Raw genomic sequence first — 15,451 nt, 5'->3', positions numbered from 1 at the left:
ATATCAGGAAGAAAGAAGTTCCCTTTTAGCATCTTAAAAAATGAAAAACATCAGAAGTACACCGTGAGATGGACAGAGCATGGAGCATATTAAAGTTGAACCAAATGGTTGCCATGGTTGTCTCTTCTTCTTCCTTCTCCTTGGCAGATTTGCAAATCAACTACATGCATACTGCCACCTACTGTGTAGATCAATGCAATGCAACATCACTTCCCCCTTTCCAATGCCACTGCGCCCCCATCTGGGCCCTCAGATTGAACAGCAGTAAATTACAAAGTGTCGGTAACCACACTGTTTAAAGCCATTTTGTTGTGTCTTGTGCCTTAAACAGTTAAAAAGCAACATAACTCAAAAAGTCATGGACGGATTTTGATGACATTTTCAGAAAATGTCAGAAATGGCATGAGGAAGAACTGATTAAATTTTGGGAGTGATCTGGATCACCGTATTGATCCAGCAATTTTTTAAAGGATTCTGTACTATTGGGAGATAGGGCTAATAGCGGAGGTCTGTGCTCTCCGAGTGCTTTTCTAGTTTCATATTGTTATGATGCCTTTTTTTCATAAATGTCCTATATCATATGTTTATCTCACTGGCTATTCCATTTTGGCTCTCAATAACCAGACAGTTTACATATTTTAAGCTTTTAAATCCAAAAAGACCCGATCTTCCCATTGACTGCAATTCATTTTTAAGGAATTGTTTTCCCCCAGAAAGGGGCGGGGCCAGTATCGTTTAGGAAAGTACCTGTTTGGGTTGCTCTGGTCTATTGCAGGGTTCTCTACCTTTTAAGCCTGCAACCCCTAACATGAAGGTGCCAAAGACCAGGGACCCCCACTGTACCTGAAACTGGTTGAACACAGCCATACACAATCAAGAACAGTCGTGTGCAGACAAGGCTGTCCGTGAGTGGAAAAACTGAGCCCCCATGGAGGTCAGCAAGATCATGGTCCATTTTAAAGTTAATATGTGATATCCATATTTTATTTCATTTGTTTTAACCTGAATAATAACCACTCTTATTGAAGCAAGAAATGTATTTTTTATTCATTTGTGCAGTAGTATACAGCGTTTTGAAAAATGTAAATCCCTTTTCTAATAACAGAATTAAACTGGGTTGAAAATGCTAAAAATTGGTTAAAAATTGCAATAAATGGCAGAAAAGGTGGTGAAAGGGGATTAAAATGACAAAAAATTGTGTGACAAGGTAATGAAAACAGGTTTTTATGTGGCAAAATTAGTGTAAAGTGGTAAAATAGGTAAAAAGAGAGGCAAAAAATGGTGCAAATTGTGCAAAGTTGATCAAAGTGGCAAATATAATAGTGGCAAAACTGTGTGGAAAACGTGGTTTTAAAGTGGCACACATTAATACTTTTAGTACAAGAAGTGTGTAAAACAACAGTTTTAAAACAACAGTTTTACACACTTTTTAGCTTCAAAATGAGGAAACTGTGAGCCAGGACACAAGCAACAATGCTACTGTTCAAACACACATGGATTTACACTATCAGTTAGTCACAGCTAGGCTGGGCCCACTCTCTGGGTTTGTCTGGGGCCCAGCCAATTCTGTCTGCAGACCTACTTTTGACAGTTTTTCTAACAGCTCTTTGATTTCAGCCTAAATCTCTCTGAATGTCCATATTTTATTTTACATTAAACTAATTTTATGCATATATTTTCATAAAAATCCATAAAACATAAATTTTGAAGTCATTTCAGATATAATTTTAGGCATCTTGTGACCCTCCCTCAATGTCTCATGACTACCAACCCTAACATTGAAAACCACTGCTCCATTGGACCATGTACAGATTAGAACTGCTTGAGTATGGCAAAAATCATAATCACAATTATTTTTACTGATATTGAGTCATGATTTGTAATGACAAATTTGTAACAAACCTATCACTCAGACTATAGGGATTATGGCAATGGGCAAATTTGCCAAAATGTTAAAGTGTCCCTTTAAGAAACATACAGGTGTCAGAGAGAGAGGCAGAGAGCAGTGGATAAATAATCTCATGATTTAAATCACTGAAATAACATTTACAAATGGCCTTTCAATTTATGACTGAAATTTTGACTCGGACCTGAAGAAAGGCCCGTACAACTTTGCAAAGAGGCTTCCATAACGAAATAACTGCCCTGGAAACAACTTCAGAATAAAAGCACTGTTGTTTTTTCATAGAAAAGACTGATCACGCTTTTATTTTGAAATATATTCCAGAAGTTCACCATACGTGATTGTTAAAATGATTATTGAAAAATTAAAATTATCACTGAAAACCCTTATGGACCACCCAGCACTATAGCATACACTCTAGTGTACTGAGGGGAGGGGGGAGCAATCACACAAACAAGTGTGCCTAATGTGAAAATGCTCTATGATACTCACAGGTAAGTGTTCCAGCAGACACGTCACACTCTCTGAAGCATAGATTATATTTCCATCCGTCATAATAGCAAGAAAAAATCCATCCAGTGCCTAAGATTAAAAGAAAATATATTTGAACTTATTCATATTTTAGAGAATCAAAAACTAACTTTTTCTTCGTCAGTGTCTTTATCTCACCTCCAACATCAGCTGAGTGAACTCTTCATTACTAAGAAAAGGAGGTTTCCAGTCCTGTCGGATCTCCGTCGACTCAGACTGTGCAGCAATTTCTGAAAAACAAACATAAAACGTAATCACATGAAGAGTTTGACCTGCGGCTGAGCTGCCTGTCAGAAGTCCTCTCCACCTTTGTGTTTGTGCAGGAAGTCGATGCTCTTCTGTAAAATTGTTGACTTGTCCATCTTCCGGGTGTTTCCGGGCAGCATGGTGCCCAGCTCTTTGATGAGGCCATTGAACTGGTCTCTACGTTTCTTCTCCAACTTGTTCCGGGACACACTGTGGGGTCAGAAACAGTCACGTAAAATTATAAGAATGATGCTGCATCATCATGATTGGTTTGAAGCACAGCTGAACTTTTTGTATAGAGAGAAATTTCCTAAGAAATTAATGAGATTTGCAGGGTTTCTAATCATCATGATAAGTTTGTTTTATATATTTTGGGGTCTTCATGACATATATGGACAAAGAGCTTGGGAAATACTTCACTAAACAGCCCCTAAATTGAAGAACTCTGCTGCAATTCAAGAAATGTATTTACCCACTTGCCATGAGATATAACCTGACAGCAAAAACTAATCTACTATGTAGGAAGGAGATGATTCTAATAAAACTGGGCACAGAGCACAGGGATCTGACCGTTTTGCTTTGTCCTTGTCATCCTCCTCATTAAAGCCATCGTAGATACTGCTGTCATCCCTGCAGAGCAAACAGAAGAAGAGCCTGTCATTCTTCATGTCTGATCATCAAGGTGCACTTAAACCTTTCTGTTCTCTGCAAAAGTCCCATCAGTTAACCCTATTTTTTTCTCCTCTGATTCAGCTCTTCTTTCATTGTCCTGTGAAAAATAAACTCTTAATTTCTATAGCCATATAAGACAGACTATTTCAGTCTGATTTAAAGGATCTGTTGTCCCTCTAATGGCACATAACTAGATTTTTGTGTTTACCACATAAACTAATAAAAACAATGTTGACCTTAATGAAAGATTCTGAACAGAGCTCAACAGTGACCTCCCTTTTTTTAGCAGCTGTTTAACTCCTTCATTGACAATTCAGAGAATCTTCATATTTATAATCCTTAAAAAAAAGCCAACCAGCTACCTTATTACTCATGGCTGTAAAACTTTTGATAAAGCGCAAAATCAGCAAGGGCGAATAGAAAACAGCAAAGGTACAAGATAAGTAAATGATGTTTATTTCTAGTAGGAACTACACATCCCATAATCCATTGTGATCCCCTTCACTGCTGATAGCTTTTCTTCTTTTGTAACAGATTTATCGGGGCTTTTTGCCTTTATTTCGGTAGGAAGGGACCTGTGGTTCTCAAATGGTGTGGCGAGGTACACTGGTGTGCCTCGAGCGTAGCAATTTGTACAACCATACAGTGCCATGAAAAAGTATTCACCCCTTTGTGATTCCTGATGTTTTTGCATATTTATCACACTTAAATGTTTCTGACCATCAAACCAGTTGTAATATTTCACAAAGACAACCGAAGTAAATATAAAAAGCAGTGTCTGAATGGTTATTTCATTTTTTAAGGGGGGAGGTGGAATCCAAACCTATCTGTCCCTGTGTGAAAAAGTAATCACCCCCTGAACCTAATAACTGGTTGTTCCATCCTTGGCAGCAATAACTGAAATCAAGCGTTTGTGATAACTGCTGATGAGTTTTTCTCATCGCTGTGGAGAAATGTTGTCCCATTCTCCTTCACAGAATTGTTTTAACTAAGCCATATTGGAGGTTTTCCAGCATGAACTGCCCGTTTAAGGTCACACCACAGCATCTCAGTTAGATTTAAATCCAGACTTTGACTTGGCCACTCCAAAACCTTAGTTTTGTTTATTCTGAGCCATTCAGAGGTGGACTTGCTGGTATGTTTGGGGTCGTTGTCCTGCTGCATAACCCAAGAGAGCTTGATCTTGAGGTCATGAACTGATGGCCGGACGTTGGCCTTCAGGATTTTCTGATAGACAGCAGAATTCATGGTTCCATCAATCACAGCAAGTGGTCCAGGTCCTGAAGCAGCAAAGCAGCCCCAGACCATCACACTGACACCACCATGTTTGACTGTTGCCATGATATTCTTTTTATCAAATGCTGTTATTTTTACTCCAGATGTAACGGGCCGCACACCTTCCAGAAAGTTCAACTTTTGTCTCGTCAGTCCACAGAATATTTCTCCAAAAGATGTTTCTTGGCAAATGTGAGACGAGCCTTTGTGTTCGTTTTTGTCAGCAGTGGTTTTGGCCATGGAACTCTCCCATGATGCCATTGTTTCCCAGTGTCTTTCTGATGGTTGACTTATGACCTCTGACCTTAACTGAGGCCAGTGAGGCCTGCAGGTCTTTGGATGTGATTCTGGGTTCTTCTGTGACCTCCTGGATGAGACGCTGTTGCACTCTTGGAGTGATGTTGGTTGGCCGACCACTCCTGGGAAGGTTCACCACTGTTCCCAGTTTTCTCCATTTGTGGATAATGGCTCTGACCGTGGTTCGATGGAGTCCCAAAGCCTTGGAAATGGCTTTGTAACCTTTTCCAAACTGATAGATTTCAATCACTTTGTTTCTCATTTGTTCTTGAACTTCTTTGGATCGTGGCATGATGTGTTTCTTTCTGAGATCTTGTAGCCTACTTCACTTTGTCTGACAGCTTCTATTTAAGGGATTTCTTGACTCAAAAAATACTACAACTATGCATAACTTAGCAGTAAGTGAAGTCAGGACCACTTTGTCAAAACCTCATGATTTGCTGTCATAAATAGTTTTTCTTTGGTGGCAGTTGTAAATCTGCACCTATTGCTGTTATTTATATGTGGCTGTTCTGGGAAGGAGGAGCTGGGGTGGAGGAGGGTTGTAAAAAGTGTCTTGGAGAAAGAGCAGCAAAGCATAGCCAAGTTAGAGCAGTTTAAATATGGCAGCATGAGTGTGATTAGCCAATAGTGTGCTTAAAAGCAAATCAGCTGGCCGTCAGCTGACAAGGGCTTGCTTGAGATCAGCTGATCTCAATTATACAGTAGTGCTTATGTGGATTAACGCTATACGCTTGGTTTACTGGACTTGGTGTGCCTTGAAATTCCGCCTTGATCTTAGGTGTTTCTTGGGCAAAAAAAAGGTTGAAGAACACTGGACAAGACAACAGATAGTGTAGAACAGTGTTACACCCCACTCAACCAAAGAGCCAAACTGTTGAAAAGTACCTTCTAAAAAGCCACAATCTAAGTGGTAAAAAGTGGGTGAAAGTGGAGATACAAATAAGTTAAAGCTAGCAAAATAGGTTAAAAGCTGCAAATGGGTGAACAGGGGTAAAATAGGCAAAAAAAGTGGCAAAAAAACGGGTGAAAAGTGACAAAAAATGTGGAGAAAAAGTGGCAGAAATGGGTGAAATGTGACAAAAAAATGAATTACAGGTGGCATTAATAGTAAAAAAAATCAGCAAAAACATGGCAAAAAAATGAGTGACAAGTGACCAAAATTGGCAAAAAGCAGCAAAAAGGTGGGGGAGAATGAGGGAAAAATAACTAAAACTGGCAAAAAAAGCAGCAAAAAGGTGGAGGAAATGAGTGACAAATAACTAAAACAGGCAAAAGCGGCATAAAGGTGGGGGAGACTGAGCAAAAAATAACTAAAATTGGCAAAAAAAAGCAGCAAAAAGGTGGGGGAAATGAGTGAGAAATAACTAAAAGGGGCAAAAAGCAGCAAAAAGGTGGGGTAGAATGAGTGAAATATAACTAAAACTGGCAAAAAGCAGCAAAAAGGTGGGGGAGAATGAGTGAAAATGACTAAAATTGTCAAAAAGCAGCAAAGAAGTGAGGGAAAGGGAAAAAAGTGACATATAATGGCAAGAGGCACCTTAAAACAACTAAAATTGCAAAAGATGGAAAAAATGCAATTTGCGAAAAGCAGGATAAAAGAGGCAAAAAGGGTAAAAAAGGGCAAAAAAATTGCAAATAAGGGTAATGGAAATATACATCCAAAAAAAAAGGTTGACAAATAAGTTCGAGAATTAAAGCCTGGTGTGTAAGTGTGAGACACAAATTGCAATGGATAACTCTGAGCTCAAAGTTTCCCTCTTTTATGTTTTTATGTGAATAATGTTTCAAATTTAGACATAAAAGAGCCACAAATCATCACAAAAGAGCCATGCGTTGAGAATAACTGGTGTAAAAAATCAGGGAGAAGGAGAGGCAGGAAGCAGGAAAGGAGTCACAGGTTTGATTTGAATCTGCTGGCTTCCATACATGGGGTTCAACTTGACCTTTAGGTATTCTGTGCCTCTTGTTGATAGCTTTAAAACCCTTTCAAACAAACCTGGACCTTGATGAAGTCCACAGACGCTGTATGTATTTCCATTGTAATAGAAGGCTTATCCAATTAAAGACATCCCTGTGACACTCTAGGGTTGTGGGTAGTGTAGTTCTTTTTGCCAAAGATTATGAATAAAACATGTTTTTTCTTGAATCAAGGTTGATATCATGCAAACTTTTGTGTCTTACAAGAACAGATACCACCACTCCAGTGGATCTGTTAGTCTACCTAGGATGGCTCGGACATTATGGCTAATGATCAAATCTACCATGGAGAAAACAAACATAGTACTTGCTATTAGAAGCACACTGTAAAAAACTGTTTTTAGCCCTCAAAAATCTACTTGATGGCTATACTATTAAACAATCATTTGAAAGGAATGTTTAACTTCTCAAGTCATGAACAGGAAGTGTTTTTGATGCCCTAGAATGATAAAAACAAGGAAGCTCCTAGTGTTGGACTGACCGGTCGATGCTGGAGGTCATCTTGTTTCCTGTTCAGGATCGAAGTGTCGGAGACTCTGAGCGATCTTTTAACCGTGAGGTCGACATCTGTGAACCAACCTTTGAGGAAACATACATAATGAAGCGACAGCTTCCTCACAGTGATTCTGAACAGTCGGCACATTGATTAAACCTTACCTTACTGACAGTAGAGTCAGTGCTGTGAGAGGATGAGGAGGATGCTGCTGGATGAAGGTGGGTTCTGGGTGAACACGCTGCTGTGGCGGAGGTGTTGGAGCTGTGGGAGTCTGGGAGGAAAATCGTCCAGGTTCATGGATCAGAGGGCAGGAGGATGAGGAGGTGCTAGATAAGCCTGGTACTTCTTCTGCTTCAGGTGTGAGTGTGGCACACTGCAGCAACATCTGAGACTGCAGAGAAACAGAAGAACACACACGTTGTCATAAGGTTAAGTCCATCATCTCACTGTGCGTTTTTTTAAAGAGTGAGATTAGATCCATCCATTCTTCTTCCACTTATCCAGGGGTCGGGTCACAGTGGCGGCAGGCTAAAAGCTTATTTATTTTCTACATTTGAAACAGACGCAGACGGAACTTTCTTTCTGTCTGCACTCTGCCTTCATTTCATTCATATTTCTGCACATTCTCTCCAAACTTACAGATGAGGACCAAACATTGCAAAATCACTGGTAATCATAGGGGCAGTGCTGAGCAATGCAGCCAACAGAGCACTTTCCCTCTTGACACAAAAGAACAGCCAAACATCACCTGTCCATGTCAGTGTTGTTGAGGAGGTAAAATGTGTCCTCTCCTCTTCAAGTTTAATGCGTGAAGTAACAGCAACATGCAGCGAGCGTTCTCTGTCAGCCTGGCTGAGGCTTTAACACACACCATGATCTGCAATGGATCAGCTCGGTTTGACTTTGGCCCAGTGGTGCAGCGCCTTGTTGGCTGTGGGGTTAAGCAGCATTGCATCTGAAGCATCTGTGAAAAATGTAGCTCTGTACAACATCAGCACCACTGCTGGAGCTAAGAGAAATCAATAATAAACAGGTTATATCCAACAAGTTATTCACAATAAATTCACTGTAGTTATGTTGTTTGAGTGCTTTTATTGTGAAAGAACATATCAGGAAATAAGTGGTTGTCAGTAGCAGCTTGACAGTACTCAGTAGGAGAGAAATGAAACTTAAAACTACAGATGCAGTTACAAAGATGTGAACACAGAGAGACTTTTAAAGTTATGTTTCTGTGATCTTCTGCTCAGACATTAGTTCAGTACGTCATCAGAGGTTTGTTTTAGGAGGAGAATGTAGTAATACCTGCAATAAAATACCATTACCGTAAAGGGCAGGAAAAATACTGTGATGCGAATTTAAGGCTGTTTTGTCTAGCTTAACTAAAAACATTAAATTAAAAAACATAAAACATAAAAACTTTAAAGATCTGTACATTGTGTACACTCAACAGTCTTTACTTTTGGTACAAACACAATGCACACACTACCTCTTCAGGTAGTGGCTCCTAACCTTTTGTCCTTAGGCCCCTACTCATATCTAAAAAAAACCAACAGGTACTTTTTAAACCAACTGTCAGATTTAAAAAGTCATTCATTTGCAGGAAAAAATAACCTAGAAATTTTTTACTTTAAAAGTTGGAACCATGGCTTAGAACTTTTTTAATTAAAAAGTTGAAAATGCAACCATTGTTTTCAGTTTGGTTTCTTGTAATTTTTTGACATTACACTGTTCTAAATTTATGATATTAACCCTCTGAAATATTTTAGTTTCTTTTGTCAAAAGTCGTGACTTTTTAAACTTGAAAATTTTGAGTTTTCTTGACAATTTCCAACTTCTAAACTCTGACATTCTGAGTTTGCTTTCTTGTAAACGTACAACTTTATAATCTCAAAATATCATTTTTTTTTTCAAAAATTTTGATTTCTTTTGCATACAAATAAACAGATTATCTGTTTTTCCTCATATCTATGCCTTTTGATGTTGTCAACAAAATGTATGACGGTGTATTAGGGCCAACATAAACACCATCACATATTTTGTATGAGATCCCCCCTTGAGATCCTTGGTGCCCCTCTGGGGGAGCCCGGACCCCATGTTGGGAACCCCCGTCTTAACGTATCATATGAAGGCAGACAACCGTGCAATGTATGCCAACATGGCGGCCATTTTGGAGAGGGGTTGCTGCAGTTCAAAGTTAATGCAAGTCAATGATAACTCGCTGAACTGTGAAGCTAGCTGTTTTGTCAAAAATGTCAGGCATGTATTTGTGATCCATGATACTTGATCCACTTTTTAAAATGCAGGAACATGCCGAAGAAAACTAATCTCAAACTGCACTGTCAGACTAACAACAATTGGACCTTTTCTTACAGCATGCAAACATAGCCAGTAGAAGCCATTGCATTCCTCATATCACCTAAGAAACCTTATTCTTTTCATAGATTAACCTTTACAGTTAATCACATTAAAATAAAAGCCTGCTGGGTCCATATCTTAATATCTGACCCATTTATTTCATGAACAAATTTGGTCAGAAGCTGTGGGGGAGGTTTTTAACACTAACAGCCTGTTTGTCATGGTGAGAAAATCCCTTCATTATTACTCCTCAGTTAATGTCACAAATCCCGCTCTCTGTGTTGTTAATGAAGGATGATAATGCTGGATATCCTGTCATAAGGGATTCATTTCTCCAGATATCAAGAAAACAACTGAAATCTACTCATTTTCATGGAGAAATGCAGTCAATTAAAACACAGAGATGTATCGGACTAGTGCTGTGGTAAAGGACATGATGTGATTTCTCTTCATCACAATGAATATAAAGGAAAATCCCAGCCGGTATGTCAGGGAACTCTAATTCCAAAGTGATGCTGTTGTTAAAAGCTAAAAATAAACAAGGAGAGGAATTCATGCTGACCCACACAGAGAAAACAATGACAGAGAGAGGAGGAGGCTGCCTCATGACACACTGTTTATTCTCAGGTATTCAGTTTTCACTGACTGCTTGCTGCGTGACTCTTCTGACACCGATAAGCCTCAGAGAAAGGGCGTCTTATCTGAGATCTGTTTTGTCAACACAAGCAGTCAAACGCACTTCCAACAGAGCAGAGAGTCACAGCACAGAGATGAATCTACGCTGCATGGTCTGGAAACTGATACCTGATCTACAGACAAAGGTAGAGAGAGGTTCGAAGGATGCCGATGAGCTGAAGGGAAACTTAAAGCAGCGAGTCTGGTGTATCAGCAGTAACGGCGGCAGCAGGGAGCAGGCGTTGTGTAAGCGCTGAGAGCAGAGGTTGTATAACTGTGATGTCATTGCTGCTTCGCTGACCTGCTGCCCCATTGACCTACTTTCCTCCTCCTCCTCCGATCCGACTTAATCACAGCTCCACAGAAAACACCTCATGTTCTTACTAATAAAATATCTCTGCTTCTTCATATGAACAGGCTGACAAAATGAAACAAATGCAACATGAAAAATATCTTTTGTTCCCAAACCTTAACAGGAAGGAAAGCGGCAGTAGATGGGCAAAACTGCTTCATATTCAAGACCTACGTATCTGTATTTGGATATTCATGCAAACTCGCAGGTTTATTCAAATCTGCACACATCCAAGAGAGTACCTTTTAAATAGGGCTGGGCAGTATCTTAAGTTTTTAAGCTTTATCAGCAAAGCTTTGAAAACATAATGGATGGGACAAGATTATTGATTTTTACATGATGTTTCAGAACCAAACAGACACCATGCTAAATGCTGAGTAAACAGATTATTTACAGTAAGAAACACCACCATTAGCATGAATCTGTGAGACTGAACGATGACCTTCACTGCAGTCTTAACATGAATGATGCCATCCTGCTCGCTATCTTCAGACCATAACAACAAGTCACATGACTGACCTTAAGAGGCTGGCCTCACAGCATAAAGTGCATCTGGGGACGAGGCCTCTTTGTCTTTTCCTTTCTTGCCCGTAGTCCATCACATTGTTGTGCAGCTCCTCGTGTCCCTGAAGACTGTTAGCTGCTTTTTCATTAATTCTGTTAATGCTGGCTGAGTTTTTAAGTTTGGTGCCACTGTGGAGTCTACTCACGTTCTCCCGTTTGTTGCATGCAGGTACGATAACTGTGCCCACCTATTGACATCTCCCTCATAGCCTGTCGGCGTTTCAATGAGTACCCCAGAAGGGTTGACTTACTTTACAACTTGTAGTAGGACAAACTGCCCGAAATGCGTTGCCAGAGATGTTTCAGGGATTTTGAGTCATTTGCGCTGTAGATGGGTTAATTGGGTTAAAATTTTTAATCAGATTAATCATGATGATAGATAAATCCGCATTAACTCGTTAATTTTGACAGCCCTAATATCAATACACTGATATATTGCAATATTTTGCACCATACTGTATCGATATTTTAAAATACAGTATCAATATTATGTAAATTAATCATTTACTTTGCTGGTGCGTTAGTTTGTGGTTTAATTTCACCCCTTGACCACTAGTTGGAGGCAGGCAGCTGACTGTTTCCTCTTCTCCTCTGCGTAGACAACAAGATCAAGCTACACCTCCGGTCTGAGCGAGCTGGTTGCTCATGCCTGCCGCTGCAGTGCAGCTTCTGCTGCATTCATAGGGGATATGTGGACTTATTTTGGCTTCCAAAACATCAAAGACAGAACAAACTTAGACAGGAGTCAAGTTGTTTGTAAGATATGCCACGCCAGAATGTACTCAGACAACACGATGGACCTGAGCATCATAGCGATAGCTTAGCGGCTAACAGCGAACGCTGATGAAAGAAGCCTGCTGAAGCTACCGCTGGTTTTTACTCATGCAACCATAAATACCGTCAGTACTTAGTTTTATTTGTAAGGATCTGTACCGTGTAGTGAACGTTAGTAATGATGGCTTCCATAATACGATCAAAACACTGGCCCGTCACGTCATGTCCTCCTCACAACACAGTCCATCCGCCCTAAGCTGGACATGAGGCTCAGCTTGTGTCCCATAGTCTCCTGCCACAAGCACCTTGTCATTATGTAAAGACATACAAGCTGGCATACTGTGAAATATTAAATATTTGAGTACATTTACTCTATATTGATTTAGTTTTCCAGTTTTCTCATAAAAATCCTGAAAGCATTTTAATTCACTACAACACAGGGAAAAAACCCTAATCTTCAGATTGCATACAGGACCATATAATACACTACTTTTTTATATATATATATATATACTATACATATTATTTTAATACATTTTTGTTAATAGATTAATTCTGTTAAATTCCATACCAACTTAAAACTGCATAGTTGTTATATATATACACACACACAAATACATACAAATATATAAATATTGCAATATATCACCCTGCTCAGAGTATCCCAATATATCGATATCGTCACCCCTGTATCGGGATACGTATAAAATAACCAGATTCTTGCTAAGACACACCCCTAACTTGGTGGTTGGTGGACATTGTGTGGTGTTTTTCTGAGACACTGGTCCATCAAAAACCAGCACAGATTTGGGTGTAGAAAACATCTTACAACAAAGTCCATGATTGAAGTGTGATTTATGAAAGGTGGCCAATAACAGCGTACAACTAAGCAGGTGTTAATAAATGCTGCATCTGAAAACAATCTTCATACAAATTACACGGCCATGGATATTCTCAGTTCAGTCTGCCTCGGCTCTTAGGTTTACGACTTGGAGGCGTGTAAGGGCCGCACACCTTCCAGAAAATTCAACTTTTGTCTCGTCAGTCCACAGAATATTTCTCCAGAAGTCTTGGGGATCATCAGGATGTTTTTAGTCAAATGTGAGATGAGCCTTTGTGTTTGTTTTTGTCAGCAGTGGTTTTGGTCTTGGAACTCTCCCATGATGCCATTGTTGCCCAGTGTCTTTCTGATGGTTGAATCATGAACTCTGACCTTAACTGAGGCCAGTGAGGCCTGCAGGTCTTTGGATGTGGTTCTGGGTTCTTCTGTGACCTCCTGGATGAGTCGTCGTTGCACTCTTGGAGTCATTTTAGTTGGCCGACCACTCCTGGGAAGGTTCACCACTGTTAACTCACGATTCAACAAGGGGAGGGGGGGTTATTACTTTTTCACACAGGGCCAGACAGGTTTGGATTTTTTCTCCCTCAAAAAACAAAATCATCTTTTAGAAACTGGATTTTGTTTTTACTTGTGTTGTCTTTGTGAGATATCAAACCTGGTTTGATGATCCAAAACATTCAAGCGTGATAAATATGCAAAAAAAAAATTAGGAATCAGAAAGAAGGCAAATACTTTTTCATGGCGCTCCACCTATCAATATATCTCTATCTCTATCTCTATCTCTATCTATGAGTTATATTCTCAGCAGATCACTACTGTAAGAATAAAATGTGGGGGAAAAAAAGTCATGAACCGTGTGGAGGTTTTGGCTGGTACCATATCTCCAAACCATTTACGTCACATCTTTGATCGAAAGACTTCCCCAAAAGATCGACTGTAATAATGCTCATTCACCGTAAAAGTATTACTTCAGTCCCTCATTCCTTCTCTACAAATGCTCATTAAATAATGGGGACGTTATCCTTTTGAAAGACATGGTATAAAAGAGTATTGAACATTTTAACAACCTCAGTATCAGGAAATCTTACCAGTTCTTTTTCACCGTTTGACTGGGGTTTGTTGCTGTGATATAATGAAACAGGCTTCAATTTGGTTTGATTTTTACTAGAAACATATCAAAGTCTGCAATTCTGGCACTGTGGCAAAATCTTGTTCTGCATTTCCAGGAAAGCATTGACATACCACGTGTACTGCCCTTCAGCTAAAATAAACTGAATTATCCATCTCGTCCATGCATAATCCTAACTAATGACAATTCTCTCCACATTTTAAAATTGCTGAAAAAATTAACAAGAAGGTGTGAGCAAAGTTTCCCTCATACCTTAAATTTACAAGTTGTTAACCTGTTGCATTTCCATGCAGGCTGGAGCATGCCTACATGTCTGCATGCCTCTTCTATGCAGGAGAATTTAAAGTCATCAGATCAGTGGGTAAAAACTCCTGAAGCATCATATTGTTATTGCTCACACCGCATTGTTGAATGTCTGTAAAGTGCGTGTTAGTGTATGAGGGGGTGTGTGCTCAGATGTAGGGCAGCAGAGCTCTCAGGATATGAGTCACTCTGAAGTGAATCTATGGTGCTGCTTGTCACGCACACCGCCACACCCCAAACAGAGATGCCAGCACAGCAACAGTGCCAACGACAGGCAGCACCATGGCAACACGCCGCGGCGTGCAAAGAGAATACCATCTAACTGATTCTCCGTCCGTACTCAGAGAGTCTGGGCTGTGACAGATCGACTTGTGCTGCTCTGAAGGATCATCGTTCTCACATTACTGAGAGCATTTTTCTTCTTTGCTTCATGAGGAGGAAACAACCACAGGGACATGCCAGCTGTCCTTGTATATTTACACAGCACACCCTCCCTGTTTCAGACGACAAACAGAACCAAAACCTGATGCAAAAAGAGCGCTCCCTCATGATTCAGACCATCCAGACATTCAAATGAAGGCAAATTTAACCAAATCCAACATGGAAACGATGACCACCGATCCTCCAGGGACGCAGCTTGTGTTCTTTCTGCTCCAGCAGACCAAATAATATATCAGCATATCAGAGGGCTGATCTAATGAGACAAAAATCTACATGTTGATCTGACAGAGACTGAAGCTGCAGCCCTTCAGGAAGACCAGGTTGTTACAGCTTGATTTTCTCACGCACATTGAAATATCTGAATGCTTCCTCTTTTATGCTCAGTGGCTCCAAATCAAAATCTTCTGGACCTTTTTCTCTGATTAAGCACACAGATCATCCAGACAGTATTCACAGTGCTTCATTTTGTCCACATTTTTTATGTGACAGCCTCATTACAGAATGGATTCAATTCATGACCAAGGGAAAAAAGTTTGTTTGAAATTTTTGCAAATATATATTAAAAAATCACGTGCATAAGTATCCACAGCCTCTGCCATGTCGATCAAACTGAGCTC

General features: G+C 39.8%; 1 protein-coding gene across 5 annotated transcripts in view; it reads right to left on the bottom strand.

Moving 5' to 3' along the window:
* Positions 1 to 15,451, bottom strand: part of clocka (clock circadian regulator a) — a 62,539-nt gene that overhangs the window by 19,868 nt on the left and 27,220 nt on the right. For 4 of the 5 annotated variants that reach the window (XM_041791940.1, XM_041791939.1, XM_041791941.1 and 1 more), the window contains exons 3-8: positions 7,562 to 7,791; positions 7,386 to 7,483; positions 3,251 to 3,310; positions 2,742 to 2,890; positions 2,573 to 2,664; positions 2,396 to 2,485 (exon numbers count right to left, since the gene is read on the bottom strand). In XM_041791940.1, coding sequence (XP_041647874.1) covers positions 2,396 to 2,485; positions 2,573 to 2,664; positions 2,742 to 2,890; positions 3,251 to 3,310; positions 7,386 to 7,405 — 411 coding nt within the window. In that variant the 5' untranslated portion in view covers positions 7,406 to 7,483; positions 7,562 to 7,791. The remainder of the gene's footprint in view (positions 1 to 2,395; positions 2,486 to 2,572; positions 2,665 to 2,741; positions 2,891 to 3,250; positions 3,311 to 7,385; positions 7,484 to 7,561; positions 7,792 to 15,451) is intronic. The other variant, XM_041791943.1, reaches the window with a different exon arrangement.

Source organism: Cheilinus undulatus, linkage group 7, assembly GCF_018320785.1.
Source record: "Cheilinus undulatus linkage group 7, ASM1832078v1, whole genome shotgun sequence".
Lineage (NCBI taxonomy): Eukaryota > Metazoa > Chordata > Actinopteri > Labriformes > Labridae > Cheilinus > Cheilinus undulatus.
Note: the sequence above shows the minus strand (reverse complement) of the source record. Positions and strands in the feature narration are given on the sequence as shown.